The sequence below is a fragment of the Xiphias gladius genome, chromosome 6, assembly GCF_016859285.1.
Source record: "Xiphias gladius isolate SHS-SW01 ecotype Sanya breed wild chromosome 6, ASM1685928v1, whole genome shotgun sequence".
Classification (NCBI taxonomy): domain Eukaryota; kingdom Metazoa; phylum Chordata; class Actinopteri; order Istiophoriformes; family Xiphiidae; genus Xiphias; species Xiphias gladius.
Window position 1 is genome coordinate 13,575,260 of NC_053405.1, and position 19,237 is coordinate 13,594,496.

At 41.2% G+C, this 19,237-nt stretch overlaps 1 protein-coding gene across 3 annotated transcripts in view; it reads right to left on the reverse strand.

Moving 5' to 3' along the window:
- Positions 1–20: 20 nt before the first annotated feature.
- tsc22d2 (TSC22 domain family 2) overlaps positions 21–19,237 on the reverse strand; it is a 35,135-nt gene continuing 15,918 nt past the window's right edge. Inside the window, exons 2-4 of one of the 3 annotated variants that reach the window (XM_040128683.1) lie at positions 13,975–14,046; positions 2,244–2,295; positions 21–2,029 (exon numbers count right to left, since the gene is read on the reverse strand). In XM_040128683.1, coding sequence (XP_039984617.1) covers positions 1,733–2,029; positions 2,244–2,295; positions 13,975–14,046 — 421 coding nt within the window. In that variant the 3' untranslated portion in view covers positions 21–1,732. Of the gene's footprint in view, positions 2,030–2,243; positions 2,296–13,165; positions 13,193–13,974; positions 14,047–19,237 lie in introns of those variants that run through there. The other 2 variants (XM_040128684.1, XM_040128686.1) reach the window with 2 other exon arrangements.

A 19,237-nucleotide genomic window follows, 5' to 3' on the forward strand; every position in this document is an offset into this window, starting at 1 on the left:
TTGTGGATATTGTCGTCTAGTTTTTTTTTTTTTTCTTTGTAAGCAAAGTGTTGGTACACTACAATCAAAATCTAAACGCTGCATTTATTAAATACATTAAAATTTGCAATGTAACAAAACCTTTTCTCTGCAAATGAAATTCAACAAACCGAAACAAAAGATGGCTCCTTTTCTTACTATTTTCTGCACAAGTCCCTTCCCTCCATCCTACACAGACACCTTTCCATTCTTTTTATTTATTTATCTTTAATTCTTACCCTCTACTACGTACTCCACCCTCTCTGCCCATTGTTCCCCCTCTCTTTCACAAATCCTCTCACAATCATTCACAGACTGACAGCTTGATTGAAAGATAAGAGTGCCGGATAAAAACATGAGGTAAGAAAGTGGTTTGATTATAGATCATGCAGAACATGCAAAAACAGCAACAAAATATAGGGATGGAGAGAGTAGAAAACAATATAAGTGTGCATTTAAAAATGGAGGGGGGGGAGGGGGGCAGAAAAAAAAAATTTTACACAGCTTTGCGTCTTTGGTTATAAAGTAGGTTGAACAATTTTCACAGCTTTTCATCCCCCAACCAAACCTCCTAATTCATTTCTATTTTTTGTTTTGACAAAGTCTAGAAAAAGTAAATTAATAGTTTTCTTTACCGAAACATCCCATCACATATTTCATATCTTAACAGGTGTCCTCCAGTACAAGCCCTCCTCGCTCTTAATACTTTACACTTTACAAAATATACATTCAACCTGGATTTCACCTAATGCAAGCTCGGCTTTAGTGTTAGCACTATTTAATGAGAAGAGAAATTTCTTTAATGGAACTTATTGCCTACTTATTGAGACCTACTTGTTGCAAGAGACTACCAAATTTAATACCTGACAGATTCTAAAATACCAAAAGACCAAAGAGAAAGGTTTCTTTTTGTTTTTAATAAGTATCTCCATGACATTGTTCATTTACATTATGAAAATAGCAGCCCTGAAATAAATAAATGCAAATACTAAAACTGAACTAATGAAAAAAAGTATTATGATTCATGTCAAAGTATGGTGGCTCTGAGAAAACAACACAAGCTTTTGTTGCAGCATATAACAAGCCGAGGCTCTCGACTTGTTTCGCTCATGCCGAGACGCCCGCTGGCGTTTTCCTCTGCTCGAGGAGGACGAATCCTCTCCCCCACTTCTCCCTCGATTCTCTGGCCTCTTCCAGCCCTGGACTGATGTGGGGTAGAGATACTGGGAAGACGGTCCCTGCCGGATGTTTTTACAGGACCCTTGCCACCATACCGGACCCCTGCAGGGGAACCATCCTCTTCCACCACTTGTTGCCCCAACAAATCGAGCCCTCTGTGCCCTTTGACCCCCCCCCCCGTCTCCCGCACAAGAACGGCATGCGTGCGCACCGGCTCCCCTGCCCCTCCTTCCTTTTTTAGCAAACCTGCAGCCAAACACAGGCCGAAAACAAAGACTTTTCAAGGGGTGTTAAATGTCTTAATAATGTGAAGGCCCGGTGACGGCAGCGTGCACACATTGAAGCATGGCTCTTGGTGGCAAACAAAGATGTTGCTGTTGATTTTTCCTCAAATGGAGCATATTGAACGCAGAGCCGAGGCTTTTGCTTTATGGAGCTAAGGGGACGGTAGTAGTAGTTGTCTTTTTCTAACAGGATCTTCCACTCCTGTCCGTGGGAGGTCTGTGTTTGAGCGTGTGTGCTGGGGGAAGGGGGATCACGCCGAGTTGATGTTGGGCTGATGAGGGACGCTCTGACTCCCCTCGTGGTGAACTGGGGGGTTGTTGGTGTTTGTGACAAGCGGGTGTTGCTGCTGCTGCAGCGGCGGCGAACTGCTGCTGCTCTGGCTGAGCTGACTGGACAGCTGGCTGAGCTGGTCCGAGTTGGCCAGCGACTTGAGCACGGCGTTCTCGCGTTCCAACACCGAGTTCCTCTCATACAGCTCCTTGATCTGCTCCTTCAGCACCTCCACCTCCTCGCGGACAGCATACATGAGGTGGCTCTTCACCAAGTCCTGAGAGACGACAAGACATGGGAAACTAAAGTTACCACACAAGCTGACGCTCACTCAAGAAAGAAAAAAATGGCCATAAACATTTTTATCCCATCCTCAGAAAAAGAAAAAGAAAAAATGTCATCTCAGAGCTTAAAAAGGATGTTTGTGATCTTTTGAATGTGTCTCACTTTAAACACGTTTGTTTTAATTTTAACATCTGCGGAAAACTCACCATTGCCTGCTCGATCTTGTTGTCGATGGCTACGACGCTGGCACCAGGCGCACTGTGGAGACAGAGAGAGAGAAAGTTACCACAAGATACCGATTTCATGTCAACCACACGCTTTAGACTGATATCAGCTCTTTCACATTCACAAACTAAGTCTGGTCCTTTAAAGTGACGAAAGTGACCGAAGAGATTTCACTGGTACTTCTTCTGAGGTTAAAAACAAAACAAAAACAAAACAAAACCCCCCCCCAGGGTATTTTCTGACATGTCTGTTTCCAGTTTGAGATGAACCGATTTGAAATCTCATCCTTTTCCAAAAACAAGCGCGGGTACATACACACGGACCAAAGATTTTTTTTTTTTTTTTTTTTTAAATTCTAGGTTTTAGCGCTCTTGAGAGAAAGGTTCACAGATGAATGCTTTCAAAACCTACAGAAGGCCAATGTTTGGGGCTATTAAAGGCAAATTGGGATGTTACAGACATTGCACTGTTTTTAAAACACAAAAGTCAGCATGACTGTGCTAATTGCCTTACAAGGGATTTCCACGGGAAAAAAAAAAAAAAGCATTGGAGTGAGGAGGTAAGAGGTGAAAACTGCCTCATGCTAAACACTCCACTGTCTTGCCAGTCAGCTCCCAACTCGTACAGAGGTCCTTTGAATTGATGAAGAAATTGTTATATTTCAGTACTATTTCACAACCTGGAGCATGACTAAAATTCAAAATTAAAAAAAAACTTTCAGCACAGGCTCTTCGCCTCCCTCTATTACATCATTTACTTTAAATACATTTCTGCATCAAGCCATAAAATCCTCTACGTTACTGATAATGTCAATATACTGGAGGTACAGTTGGCCTTCACCACAGACACCACACACTAAAATCAAGGAGGCTAAACCCCGAAGTCCTACACAATGCTGTCTTGTGTCTCACCCGTCCTAGATGAGGGAGAGTTCCCTTTAAAATTTGTTTTCATTTTAACTTTATTTTGAGGGACTTTCGTGGCCCACAATCGTCATGCAAGTGACACTGATATGGAGCCACAATCTCAACTTCATCAAGTGTGGATTTCCATTTAGACAGCAACAATCGAAGCACCTCACATGACTTCTCTCATCAATTTAAAAAAAAACAACAACAACAAAAAAAACCAGCCCACATTTGATCTTGTCCTGCGTATGCAGCTGTGTTAAAAATGTTATCCACAAATCACCCCGGGGAAGCGCAACATCTTGTTTTTCTACCGAGAGATAGAAAAAAAAAAACGGATCGCACTTTAAAAACACAAAAGACGATCAACTTACTCAGCCACGCAACAGATCCTCATACAACAAACCGATGCCAAGTTTCGGAGTTTACCTCACGGAAAGACAAATAAATTAAAATAAATAATCAGACCGGGGCGTTTTCGTGCCGCCAGAAGGCGCTCTGATATGAATCCGGGGCGTGAGAGGTAGCGTGGTGTGCGAACAGACTAACGATGTTGGGAGGGAGTTTTAACTCTAATGTGATAAGTTCATTGAGAAGGGGGGAAAAAAAAAAAAAAAAAAAAACAGGAAAAAGAGGTAAAGCGACTTAAACTGTTCAGAAACGGAGAGAAGATCTTTCCCGGACCGACCCACCGCTTAGATGCACAAGCGTCGGAGCTTTGGGTGATTACAGTGAAGGAAACCAAATGTCAAATATTCACTTTTACGTGAAACATATGCACGTGGTTGAGTCTTTTCAAAACTGACGCGGTATTTTGGGCGCGTGAATCCGATGGAGCTTGACCTTGTGAAACTGCACAAAAAAAAACTCAACTAGCTTCAGCAGCCACACTTCTAAGTCCCGCAGATGCACGTAGGACACTGCAGAGCAAAAAACGGTGCCGCAGCATCGCCGTGGAGCCCCGGTCGAGTATCCAGGCATTTACAGCCTGCGTGCTGGAGCGCACGTACTGCGCGCCGTGGGCAGCCCGAGGTGGGTGTGAGGGTGGGTGGGGGTGAGGGAGTGTGTGTTTGCACGTACTACAAAAAACACACACCAAAACAGACGCGACACTTGAGGGGAAAGCCTCCTGCTGTGCCACAGCCAGAGAGAGGACCGAGAGGCCTGCATACCGAAAACAGCTGATGGCGAAATACTGCAAAAACGCGTGCGGGGGCCGCGGAGCGAGAGCAAACGGCCACGGAGCGGACTGGATGTCAGCTGTGCCCGCGGTGGCAGAGAAACAGTCCGCCGCACATCACACCAGTTAAGCGCCTCGAGTCCCACTGAAGAAATACCTGAGTTGGAACAGCAGGAGCAAGCCACGAAGTTTTCACTGAAGTATCGCAATTCACAGAGTATATGAGAGGCAGTAATAAAAAAATAAAAATAAAATACATCTTCTAAAAAGGACACGCAAGCAAAAATAAACCCAGATACCCAGGCCACCCGAGAGTCAACGAATCCGACAGTAGAGCACATGACAGAGGCCGTTTAGAAAAGTCTTTTACCTGCCGCATCTCGCTCTGTAACACATCAAACGTCCCGAATATGTGGGAGAAGTTCCGGGCGAGTAGGGCAGACTGTAGCTCATTTTGCTGCGCATGTTAGCGTTTTCTCTTTTTCTTTCTTCTTCTTCTTTTTTTTTCCTTTTCCTCCCTTTTTCCCCTCAAAGTCTCTCCAAAAGGTTCCCGGTATACTAGTCCTCTGAGTGGGTGTGTGTGTGTGTGTGTGTGTGTGAAGACACGGATGCCTCTTGTCTGCCTGGGAGCGGAGCGAGTCTTAAAACCCCGCTCGGTCACATGGCGAGAAAGCAAAAGGGGAGGGGGGCGGAGTTCAGGCTCTCGCTCCTCTCGCCTCCACTTCGTTTACTCCCGGGAGGACTCTCGAGCAGGTCGCACCGGTCGCTGCCACCGTCTCCCAAAAAAAAAAAAAAAAAGACACTGCCGCTGCAGAGGCGCAGGACGACTTATTAAAAGATTAAGCGCGGTTTTTGCGTGTACCGACAGAGAGGTTTTCATGCCCCCCCCGTTCTTTTCTGTTGGTATGAAATGTTGGCAGTGTGTTTTTCTTTGCAAACAAATGAGCCAATTAATGGTTTCAAAGTTCCTCTCCACAACAGTTTTCGTGCATTTCTCGGTCACGTTTCCGCGCACCTCAACCGTTCAGTGGCCTTTCAATTAGCTCTCGAGCAAAAGTAATTTGAAGCGCTTAAATCTGTGTAGGAGACATGATAAATTAGTGTGAAAAGATGACTGAGATGGTTTCTTTTTTTCGTGAACTGTATATAAGTGATACCAACTCAAAGGGGAAATGAGATTACTGTCAAGTTTTTATTGGTCACACTGACATTAAGACTAATGTCTTAATGTCATGAGATGCCATGGCAGGTCACACGAAATCAGCAGGGGGGTGAATTCATGCGCTTTGCAAGTAGATCAGGTTGGTAATGCCGCGAACCACATTTCTACAGTCTTTCCTCTTCTCCCCCTCTCCTTCCCAGGGCAATGCAAAGAAAAAAAAAGTATGTGAGGCAAAGGTAAGACTTTAAAAAAAAAAAAAAAATTCCAGCTCATTTTTCTACTCCATTGAATTACTGTCGAATTACCCAGAAAGCTAAAAATATTTTAACTGCAGTGTGGAGATGATGTACAGCATGACAGATCCACGCATGACTGATCCACACTGCCCTGATGACAGCAGGGCAGATGAGATGTACTCCGCGAAGAGCGTCTCACTCCGATGTGTCGTCTGATAAACAACGCGAGGAGGAGACATTCTTCCCTTTGAACTGAGCATTTACACATCTGGGGCAATGAGAGAGAAGAGTCTCCAGGAGCTGAGGCCGGAATGTGTTTTTATCAGTAACAAAAAAAACAAGAAACGTGCAGGTTGGAACAAATAAGCTTATCAAGTGACTGGGAGATCTGACCTGAAGGACTTACAAGAAATGTTAGGGAGACCAAGGAAAAAAAAAAAAAAAAAGGCTTAAACTAATTTGTTGCTGTTCGGTGTCCAAGCAAAACAAAGCGAACTGTACATTTTATTCACAGAGGAAGACATGTGGTGGTTTATATAAGGACCTCTTGCTGTGTTAACCTCAACATGGGCCTTCCCTGCACACATGCACTGTCCCCCCCGCCCGCCGGCCCGCCCGCCGGCCCGCCCGCCCCCAACAAGCCTGCAGGACCACAAGGCAGCACATTCCAGCTCCGGACACCTCCGGCCCCGAGGCCAGCGCCTCCAAACCCAGACATCTGTGTCGGAGCCTCCATCATGCTGGGACAACACACAGGCAAGCTCCTCGGTGAGGACTGGTTATCAAAACAGTCCTGTAACCACAAGGTGTTTGGTTTGATACCAGCTACAGCCAGTTCTTCATCATCAGCATGTCTCCAGTCTGACACAGAGCTCCCACCTGCTCACACGCTGCACATTACTCAGGAGAAAGGAGATATACCATTGAATCTGACTTTATGTTTGGCTCTGTATCATATAGGACACGTGCAGGAGCAAAGTGTGGCCTCTTCTATCTCTCCGCGTCTGTCACATGATGTTTTATAGTGCCTCCATTAGGGCACAGATGCACCGGCACACGTCCCCGTCCCAAAGCATACAAACACTCACTGTGGGGGGAGGCAGCTGAATAAATTAGACCTCAGTGATAACCCCCCCCCCTCTGTGAGTGTATTTCAAAACAATAGCTGGAGGGCGGGGGACGTAGCAACAGAGGAGTGTGCTCACTGACAACTCACTGTTGTCCTCTTTCAGATGCAGAGACCTGCTTTAGCCTGGCTCTGATTGTTCGTCTTGAAAAAGGTGCAGTTCAGCTTCTGCACCAGAGGAGGTCAGCGGATGCTTCGGGTTGTTCGGGCGCAGAATTTCAGTGAAGACTCTCGGTGCAGCGCAGGGCAGGAGCAGTTCAGTCCTGTCTTCCCTTATTGATCACAATGAACACTTTGTTAAAGCAGAAATCACCTAGAAGCTTCCATTCTATGAAGACCTTTAACAAGCTGGCTGGCAAATGAGTTTGTTGTTTAAAGAAACACCTCATCAATTTGTACATGAGGCAAAAATCACTCAGTAATACTGTCGTCACAGCTGTGACTCTTGCGTTCATTCACATTTGTTATTTTCATCTAACAACTGAAGCTTTCAATACAATCACTAACTCACTCGGTAGTGTCACCCAAATGATACAAGTGATTATGGAAATGTAACATGTTTTCAAAGAACTGAAAGTGGCTTTTCTATCTAAGCTACTGAAAAGATTTAAAAAAAAAAAAAAAAAATTTTTTAAATGCATTACCCTGCAACCAACCAAGCCGGCCCTTGGTCGACCAATAATCCCCCTCTCTGATAACAAAGAGACCAGTATTTTGCAAGAAAACCTTCCCAACAGGGGACCTGTGAGCCCCATATGTTTACCTATCTTGTTAGATACAGCACATTAGATCATGGCAGCAGTCACATCCAGTTTTCCATGGAAACCGCCACTGTAAAAAAGTTGGGGTTTTTTTGATGGAGATCAATTATGTTACGAATATATCTTAGTCTAATACCAATTTTTATTTTTTATTTCTTGAGATACTTTCTCTCAAGAAAACTCTTTGAACATTTCAAGGGGGAAATTTTCTTTTTGTTAATTTTTATTTAAAACTGGACACAAGATTCAAAGTGAATATTTTTGCAGTGTAATCCTTCCATGTTAAGTTCTTCCACTTCCCATCAGCGTGGGTAAAATGATAATCTGTATTGCGAGATGTGTGAAAATAGGAACACTATCAACATGCCTGTCATGATCCAAACAAATAACCTGAAACCTGAATTACAAGGGAGAAACAAGTTACGCAATCCACACTCAATACTTGGCATTTGGTGATGCACACTTGAAACTCCCCATACTTTAATTTGCATTTTGAACTACAATCGTCTAAAAAGAAAGGAATTTTGACTAACTTCTTATGTCCTTATTGCACTGAAAAGCTTCAAACGATAATGACAATTGCAGGATGCTGGAAGTATGTTAATATGTGCCTCCGAATATGGTGGATTTTTCGGATGCTGTACTGTTGGGAGGTGTCGTCTACATAAGGGGAGGTCTATGCTGACCCAATAGAGACTAAACAAAATACGCCACACCTCAGGGACCCCTTGTCTGGAGATTGACGTTTTATTTTTCCAGCACCAAATCAGACTCATGAGTGGGTGCGTCTGCTGCCACAGAGCTTCCTCACAAATATCTCAAAGGACCTGTCCAACTCGCACCCTTGCCTGTTGCATAATCGGCAGACTTGTGCACAAACATCGCCTCGTTCTGCGTATGTCGCTACGTGACTCGCCCAAAGACCACCAGTCTGTCCTCCACTATGACATGGGCACCGCTAGCAGATGTCTTGGCTAGTGAACTGGACGACAGGGAGCATGAGCAGGAATCAAGGCCCTCAAGGGCTTAATACAGTCAAGGATAAGATCTGAATTCTTGAGACAGCGGATGAGCTTTAGCCATCACTCTTAATTTAAAACGGGTTACGGAAGACCTCGTTATTTTAGCCTGTCTAGGGGCTAAAATAGCTGCCGGCAGGGATGTTTGTTAATGGTTGCCGAGCCATCCCACCCTGCTCCTGAAGACGTGATAAAGAGCCACAGTGTAACATGGCCATCAAACTCCATATGCAAACACAGCGGGGGATCCGAGGCAGGGGGCCCTCAAGCCTTAAATAATCACTGCCAAAACAGTGTTCAACTAAAACCAGATCTTCAGCATGCACCATGTGCCTCGATATCATATTTCACTAGTTTTTCTTTGCCTCCCTGAGTGATTTGGACCTGTGCCACTTGTTTGGCTCAATTTGGATTAAGACCCCACTGGAATGTGTTAAAAGTAATGGTGCTACTCCTGAGGCTTTAATGGGAAAATCCTGGCACCTCACCATTAACGAGCCTCTGTATTCGGCAGAGCATTTATCACAGGATCAAGGACTTAGCCTCATTTGCGCTTCCTCTCTGAAGTACAGGGTTTGGGTCAGACTAATGTCATTAGGTACTACGCTGCGAAAACACAGGGCCTGATACATGTCTCAGTCATTGTTTTTCAATGGGCCTTCAGTCTGGTTTTTGCCAAGCATGTGCTTCAATCATGACTTGATGTTACACGAGAGATGCAGCTTAAAAGTTATTTTAATGATTAGAGAATTGGTTCCTGGCCAGAAGGTCAACTGTTTTTACTCTCTGGACTGAAAAATTGAGTTTGAAGATCCAAGGAATACTCAATTAGCCAATTGACAGAAGAATAACAACTATTTTGATGAACAACTAGTTGACGTTTTATTTTTCAATTAAAAAAGCCAAATATTTCCAGCTCCTCCAATGTAAGGATTTGATGCTTTTATTTGCCATAATTGATAGTTTAATATTTTTAAGTTTTGGGCATTTTCATAGATATCCTTGGACTTTTGGATAATATAACGGGCATTTTCATTATTTTCTAACATTTTAGAGACATAAGCATTAAATCGATTAATTGAGAAAATAAATCAACAATACTTGATAAAAATTCAATACATCCGTAATCAACTACTATATTGGCGACCATGGATATACCATTTGACCCTCTGCTGGTCCAGTTGGGATGTTCAAAAGGCAAATAGTAGAAGGCTGTGGTTATATTATTAGTTATCTCCAGGGTGTGAATGCCATCAACTGACTGATGGTGAGAGTGTAGCTGCATGTGTGCTCAGCAAACTTTACGTAGGTAAATAAAAGGTCAAATGTCAGCAAGGTTTCCAAAGATAAAGTTGACCGGATCAAAATGTTGCCACCATACAGGGCTGTCTTCGATACGTGAGGTCTGTTACATAAGTGGTTTAAAATCTTTGATGTTTATGACTTCCATCCACGAATTCCTCCTTGCATCTAAAAAGGTGAATGATAAAGGCAGATTGCTCAGAAATTACAAACTAAGCCGATGAAGGAGTTCACTGGAATTGGCCTTTCCTATCAGCACATCAACAGTGATACTGCAGCTTTCCCACGTTCAACTTTCCTCATAATGAAATGTTTGTTTCTGTGTCATAAATACTGGCTGCATACCTGGTCTGGATCAAATAACTCTCCATGGCTGAGTGGGGCCGCCGATCAGGTGTGCTCAGTGCAAATATAAATCTGTCTTTTCTTTATTGTCCCTAATCATAAAGTTGATCAACGTGGACGGAGGGCAGTAAAAGGGCTGCTGCTGTTTTACTTGGGACACAGCCTCACAATGAATCCATTCAGCGGATCAAAAGAGTGCTTTCCCAAAATGTTTACAAATGCAGAGTGTAACTTGTAATTAAGTTGGGCTAAAATAAACGTATCTCTTGTTGTTAACTAAAGGAGTTTTAAGCAGAGCTGTATGGGATCAAGTAAGGGTCGTTAACATTTTGAGCTTGTGAAATGATGTTCAGAAATAATTTTCAATATCCATGGCTGTTTAGCAGCATTGTAGCCCTTTTAAATAACTGCTTGGGAAATTCAAGACTCTGAGGATGAGGAACAACTATTTATGTTACAAGTATGAATTTTGGCACCACTTTTACAGTCAATCAGGGCCAAAAATTTACAACTCAAATTTACTTTTTTAAAATTTACTTTCTGCTTTGAATATGTACCAAGATGTTCATAAAAGTTTTTCACTGTTGATGTCATTTTTACACACATAAAGGATGATATACAACCCCTAGTTTTGAAATTTATTCTGAACATTTATTCACAGGCACAAAATCTTTTTTACCTTTATTTGAGCCAATAGAGCTACAGCAGATCTGGCACAGTAAAGATAGGCAAGCACGGTTTGATGCCCACATCGTAGTAGAAACTTGCGTAACATAACACGGCTGGTTATGCAAAAGTGATGTGGGGGTACGCTGCCCAGCTGAGGTTTTACATTTTTCACAAAGCAATCCTTTTCAGGAATTGTCCTTCATTCCCTCAAACTGTTTGTGAGCAACGCCCCCTTCAATTCCAGCAAGTCCGACCTTGCAGGACAGCTGGCTCAGGACAAAGAGAGGTGGAATGAGGCGGCTCCCTCTGGCCTACCTGCAGTTAGCTGAAAAGGTTCGCATAAAGCTGCACTGTTAGTCACAGAGCCCAGAGGCATGCATGAGCTGGATGGAGAACAAACAGAAGCGCTGCATCTTTTCCCAGCCGCAAAAACACACACTTGCTCAACTGCTACTGTTGTCTTACGTAAACATTCGCGTCTCATCTTGACCCGTTTCGCTTTTAAGAATATGGTCATACGGACGTTGGTACATCTCATGCTCACTGCAATACACACGCACACACACAACTACACACAAAAACTCACAGTTACATCGGTTTTATTCCACTAATTGTCTTTGTTTACTTACGAACAGCTGGTAGGAATCATCGGAATGTAGATGAACTAGTAGGATATGCCCATGTTACTTATGTAATAATTTATGTTAACTCAAATAATTCATATGACTAATCCCTTTCATCGCAACTGTGACATAACAATTACAAACAAAAATAAACTATGCTGCACGCCTCAATTTGATCAACAGGGACAATGTAAGAAATTTAGCATACATAGCATCATTTTACTTAGAGCAGCGTTTTTGCAAAGTTTTTATTTCAGGCTCTGCCAAATGTAAAATTCACACACTGTCCCATTGTGCTCAAATTAGGCAGATTAAGTTAAAGTCAAAAAAGCAAATTACTCAAATTTTCCTTGGACCCAAATTGGGAACTGTTGCCTTGAAGCTCTTTGCTCAGACATTCTCATATCACTTATGACTCAACGAGCCAACCAAACTTGGACGCAAAGCCTGCTGCCACCTTAACTCCACAGTTTCCTTGTCTGTGTTTGCTGACAGCCAATTAAAAATTCATGGCAGAGAGTCAAGACCTCAAACAGCTTCCTTGAGACAGCACATGGGAACAAACAGTGGTCATGACTAATGCAAATAACAGACAGATTTACTTCCAAGTAAAAACCGACTGGGATTCATTTACCTATTATCCTGATGCTACTCAACAGGTACTCACGTTTTATAATAATTAAAACCCAGAAATGATTCAATTATACTCTCTAGGGCTGCAACCAACAATTTTAATTCCATACACAAACATAAAAAGAAAATAATGAAAAATGTCCATCACAATAAAACTGCTTAATTTGTTCAAGACCAATACCTAAAGATATTCAATATACAACAATATAAATCAAAGAAGAGCAGTAAATTCTCGCATTGGAGAAGGTGAACCCCTTTTGCTTGAAAAATGACTGATGAAAAATAGTTGCTGAATCCTTTTCTGTTGATAGTCTAATCAATAATCAATTAATCGACTAATTGTTTCAGCACTAATACTTTCTTCTTGGGCTGCGAGACCATATTTTTCCCTGTAGTGAGGACTGAGTGATGAATAAAGGGAAATTGCCGCTTTGAATTGCCATGTTAAGTTACGTTGATTTAGCTGATAGCACTTCACACAAAAAGGCCAAAAAGGCAAGTTAGACAAGTTAGGTACTAGTACAGTTCTACCTCTACTGTAAATGTCTTTGGCTTTAGGATGAGTTCTTTAAAGATAAGAATTCATTTTAAAATACAATTCTCAGAGTCAATAAATCCAAGTTGGTTATCACCAGCTTTTCACCTTAGCATACAAATGGCATACTTTAGCAAAGATTAAGTAATATAACACACCCTCTGTCATGTTATCTCAGTGTGATCTTCTTTTTGCAGTGCTAAAACCTCCTGGCACTGTGCTTCACATGTCTTAGGGGTAAGAGAAACCTGAGCACCGCATCCTCGTGACTGGAAAAAACGCAGACACTCAAAGTGTCACAGAGTCCTGAAATGATGCCAGATCAGAGTGTCAAAAAACACACCGGGACGCTGCCTGCAGGTCGCACCTGCCGATATATCCAGCCTGACAAGTCATTTCATTTCTATAGTTTGTCTCAATATGACATTTTTCTTTTTAACAAAAGGAGAAGGTGTGCAAGAGAAGGGAAATAAAGATTCATTAATGTGAGTTTTTGAATGCAACAATGAAGTTATTGACAGAAATTTCTGCTGTCACAACACAACACAATACCTACAATCTTCATGTGATAGTTTTGCAATAAATTCAGTTTCTTTTCCCCTATGATTTTGTCCTAGTAATGACAGAAATGTGTATGCAACAGTATTTACAACATAATGAGACAATTTTGAGGTTTTTGTCTCTGTTTTAAATGTTTCAATTCATTTGCTCGCTATTTAAATAACTTTTATTAATTACCTAAGTAAGTTTATTAAACTTACCTACTAAAGTCTAAACAAATTGTTTTAAATTTATAGTTGGTTTTACACAGGGCCTATACACCAGAAAAGGGAGGGAAATTGTATTGTGAGTGCAACAATGCTTCTTGGATCTTAAGACGGTGGGAACCTCGATAAAATTGAAAAAATGCAAATCAACTTCCACTATAAAAATAATATTGTGAATGTTGAATTATCTTATCTTGACTTTTATAAAATGATAGTGTCATTTGTTCAAAAAAATTCCAACCAAATTTATGACAGTGTCTCATATTGCTGTTGACACTTACTGATACATTTTCAGAAAAATGGCACTTCAGGATTCCATAAATAGCTAAATGACAAGTTAAAATTGATATTGTCTTGCAAGGTGTGCTGGGTTATAAAAGGTGCAGGGTCTGGGTTAGCCGGCCTGTCCAGGCCACACACACACGTAAACACACCCAAGCTCATACCTATCGTTGACGGGCTTTGACCCTCGTAATCTGCTAGGCCGGAAAGCCTGGTAGAAAGCGGTGGATGGGTTCCTGCATTTTCGTGGAGGAGGAAACAGAGACAGGAGAAACATGAGTAAAGGAAGAGAAACTTGTACGGTGACAGAGAGAGAGATGCTTTGAGAGAGACAGAAAGAGAGAGCGAGAATGTGAATGAGAGAGTAGAGGAAGATCCTGAACCACACAGAGGTCAGAGAAAATGATGATATAATCCTGTTGGCCCAGCTCTATTCAGAAATGACATGATGTAGCAAGACCAAGGGGATTACGGGCGCATTTTCCAAGTCTTAAAACCCTATCATATACTGTCTCTGACAAGCTGAATTACTGCCCCCTCTTGTTGTTTAGCCTTGACTTAAACATTTTCAGCGCTAAACTGTTTCCATTAACAGTTTTGTAAGATGTAAGAATATAATTGGTACAGTGTGTCCATATTTTAGGAGAATTATTCCTGGCAATCTCTTCAAGTACATTGAAATAAAAAAAAATAAAAAAGGAATGTTTGTTTGGTACTTTTAAAAGATGGCCTATAAAGCCCAGGAAATAATAGGAAGTAATAGCAAACTCGCACTTGTGTCTTGTGGACATTTTCTCCCTCAACTAAAAACCCAAAATGCTGACACAGATTTTAAAATAGTAAAAGTGTTCTCGTTATCGGTTTCAGTTGAGAACATCCTGTCTCCCTGTGCTCTCATGTAGTCTAATATTCAATAAAACAATTCAGAAAAAGGAATTGTGATAGTATGACAAATCTCAAACTGAATTAAATTTCAACCCTACACTTACTGACGTGTCAAAAGTCACCACCAATCATTGATGATTTGGCCACGAAGTTAACTTTGTCGTGTCCTGTCAACTGTTAAGGCTCATGGATTAACTAGACTGACTTGTAAAGTATAAAATGAACTTCAAAACAGGGGCAGCAATTTTCCAATGTCTGACCTAGAAAAGTGCTAAATACTTGAAATGAACATCTCATTTAAATTGGGTGAACAATTTACATCAAAGTGCCTTTACATACCGTGACTGCATACATTTTTAAGGCCATAAAAGATTTGTTGTCAATTGTGATGTTTGCTATCTACAGATCTGCATTTAATGATTTGATGGGAAAAATAAATTCAACTAAAATCTTTTCAATAATCTACAATGAAGGCATGTAATAAACATTTAGACAGTTTTCAGATTGCCACATACTAAGGTGGAAAGCAAGAAATGTGATCTTTAAAACCCCAACAGAACTTTTGTTAACACCAGTGTTCACAAACAAACTATAAGAGATACGGGGCAAGTTAACGGTGGTAACAGTCAGACAAGTACATGCTCCTACTGGGTTCAAATTCATGTCAGTCACTCTGCTGTCTGCACAGTAAATGTAGAACTTTTCACAGGAGGCTTGTCTGACAATAAGAGCAGAGGTGGTCTACAAAATAGTAAAGTGGACAGTTTTCTGGATTAACGAGACCCTGGAGGACCGAAAAACAAAGCCAGGCGGGAGAAAGGAATTCATTTACAAAAGTAGAAAGGTGGGGTTAACCATCCACTACTATACTGGTAGACTGTCAAGAGTGATTTACAGCTGAGTTTCCATATCTGAGCCCATGGATGATTTTATCTCGGCCACACCCCACAAACAGCAGCTCAAGACGTCCACTGGAGAGGTATTTCAACACTGCAAGTTTAAAGAGCTCACAAACCTCATATTTCAACACAGCAGCCGTGAGCTCAGCTCTCCGAACACACAAAAATACTGTACCTGCTTTTATTGGGACAAGGGGGGGGGACTATTCTATGCATGACCAGTTCATCAATCAAGGAGGAGAAAGGCAGAGAGGTCTGAGGAGAAGTTGAGTGAAAAGCTGCCATTTAAAAACCAGGAAGCATAGACATTGAAAAGTCAGGGAAAACAGGGAGATTTAGTGTGTCACCTCACCCAAACCCCCTTCAGCAGCATCAACCTGAAGTACAAAAGTCTCTTTTTCAGTGCTTTATATAGTGCAGAGCAGTGCACAGTACACAACACTGTAAAGGCAACTTTAAAGGCCCAACATGGGTTTTTGTTTGGCCTTTATATACTGTACTTTTGCTGTTGTTGCTTTGTTCTCTTTACCATTAGATATGAGTGTGATTTGCTTAACATGTTTCAGAGGTATAAAGAAAGGTTATCAGTCATTCATCAAGTCCATTTTTTTTTAAAAAGTCTTTTCTAATGGGATGAAACAGGCTACAAAGGAACAGCTGTTCTTTGGTTTGATTGGTAACTCACTCTGCATATGGAGCCTGTAAGGGAGTCATGAGTAGGGGATCACTTAATTTCAAAGGATTACAAGACAAACACCTTGTCTACACCAGCAAAAGAGTTAAAACAAAACCCCAACACCACAACAGCAGCAGCTGCTATTCTTCATTAGCATCTATACTTCAGTCACAGTGCTGCTGTACACTAAGTACCATCTGACAGAGCCTAAAGCTAAAAAAAAAAAAAAAAAACAGAACAAAACAAAACCTTGTGCTTAAAAGCATTAATGTTTAAAAAAAAAAAAAAGACTTGAAGATGCTTTGGGCCGCAGCCACATATCTACAGTATGAGAAAAGGTGAGCTATGATGTAGCTGTACCGAATAAAACTGAAAAACTTCCAGGGGGATGACTGCAAAACGCACATTAAATATGTCTGGTGTAGACGTAGTGAAACAGTTCTGAGAAAAGTTTTTTTTTTGACAATGCCAACACTGATCTGACCCAATAAATGAACACATTAATGGTGTACAGACCTGTCAGACTTCATACAACTGAGGAACACTGAAGTCATTCAGTCTTAACAGAGTGAAGTGTCAAAAGAAAACTAAATCAGCAACTATTCTGAAAGCTGATTAATCATTCCAGTCTTTCTTCAAGCAAAAAAAACACTTTATCCACTGTAAGGATTTGATGCTTTCTTTGTCATATGATTAGAGACTGTTATTCGGACAGAAAAGATATCTGAAGAGTTCACCTTGACCTCCTTGGGTCATTTTTCAACATTTTTTTACTTTTCTTTTTTAACAAAACAGTTGACTGATCAAGAAAATAATCAGCAGAATAATCGATAATCAAAATGATTGTTACTTGTAGGCATAATCAAATATACAGTTAATCAGATCCTTGATTACGATCATAGTTGTCCTTACAAAGCACAACTGTCCTTTCATCCAGTCGCGTTGCAGTAAATTTGACCTAAATGAGCTGTTGCAACTAGCGTCGCTGCTGGAGGCAGACATTTACGCAAGTTTAGTCAAATTAGCTCCTTAGTGCGTAAAAAGGCAAAAGGCAGAAGGTTTTTAGGTAGGTATGCAAGTTCAGAAACATAGCTTCTTATCTGGTTGGCCAACAGCCCCAAGTGAGATACCCTTGAGAACATGATAGGAACTCTTGCGCACCCCTCAGGCATTAATTTAAAAGGCACTTGACTTACAGTGTGACTGATGTGCAGATGACTACAATTGACCTTAAGATGAGTTTCTGTCAATCAGGGTTAAGATTTTCAGTTTTTTCTTGCACTAGCTGTTGAGAGAAGCCCTACACCTCCTGCTCCTCCACTGTTTGCATGAAAGAGCATCAAAATCCATGAGATGCTAGGTGAGTGTTTGAGGTCATTTCTGATCCCTTCCATCAAAGCACAATGGGTTGCCTGGGCCTATTCACATTATTAAACATGCAGAATCCACTTAACTGTTTACTTTATATATATATAAAAAAAAAAAAGAAAAGAAAAGAGAAAAAAAAAGCTTTCAGAGCTTAAATTGTATCAGGTTGTTGACAGAGTTTTCAAAAGGTCACAGAAATAACAGCCGAATGCAGCACAATGAACCGGTAGGTAAGAAACACTATGATACTTCTCTCCTCCAGCCTGTTTACGGAACTTGTTAGTCTATCATTTTACACAAACACAGGCCAATAAAGTGGATGTAATAAGCCCCATTCGGGCATATTTGATTGAAACATGTACAGGTTCCATTTAACTGAAATTTCTGTTTATCTTATGAAAATTTAAACGGTATTACATTACTTATTAAAAAATGCAACTAACTATCATATAATGAGAGAGAATCTGTTTATATTAATAAATCCAGTATTTAGATTATTAGATACCGCTATGTGTGCAGGATATACTTATTTCTGTGATTTTATGGGTGCGTAGTTTTTACTTTATTTGAAATACATTCTGGTTAGTTTTCTTTGCGGTTAAAGATATGATGCCATTGAAGAGCACGGGGAATAGGGAAGGTGTTTGTTTATGACTTTAACCACCCACACAGATGATAAATGTACTCATTGTATAGTGAAATATTTTGGATAAAAAGCACTGTCAAACAATGTGCTATGGTAAGATACAAACTGAGTAACCATCCTGCAAACAGAATGGGTCTCATGCTGGGCAAGATGCCTGAGGCAAAGTCACAGCATACTGTCAGATGAGAGAGACCGTTCCCTGGTCTCATGATGTGAGCTTGACAGGGGATTTAGCAGCCAGAACTTCTGTTAGTGTCACAACCCTTTAACACACATGATGGGGCCTGACAACTCAAACATGGAGAACAACAGTATTCAAGTTTTGCATAATTTGATTAGTGATGACAGTAACTACAATTACATAACAATAATCATTTGATTATGTTCCAACTCCCTGCTGTGGAATGGGAACTTATAAAACAAGTATGCCCATAAAAATCCCTGTGCTCTGACAGGTTAACAATCATGGCACAACATACACAAGACAAAGAATAGAGTCTCAAGTGGGATTCGTCCGTAAACCCCATTCCGTCCATAAGCTGCTTCAGAAAAGGCTGGTGCATGGGCCTGAACGAACACATGCCCCCTCGGGTAATTTGCGGAAAGCTGCTGCTTTCAATAAAAAGGCACAAAAATTAAGTTTCCTTCCTTCAAAATGACTTAAGAAACAAGACATCTTTAGCCCATATAGTCAACAAACATAATGACTATTCTGTCAGGCAGCACACCACGAAAGACCAAACATGATGCAAACACTGGGTTTTGAACTGCAGTTTGTTTTTCAAAAGCTGTTTTTCCTGTAACTGGCTCTTTGATGTTCCTGCATGCACACAGATTTGACCACACATCTTTAGCTTCATGTCACGCATCCAAATATCTCTCCCAATTCATAACAAGAAAAATTTGCAGAGTTTTTTTGGCTGAAGCCTGAAACAGGGGGGGGCTCAATAAAC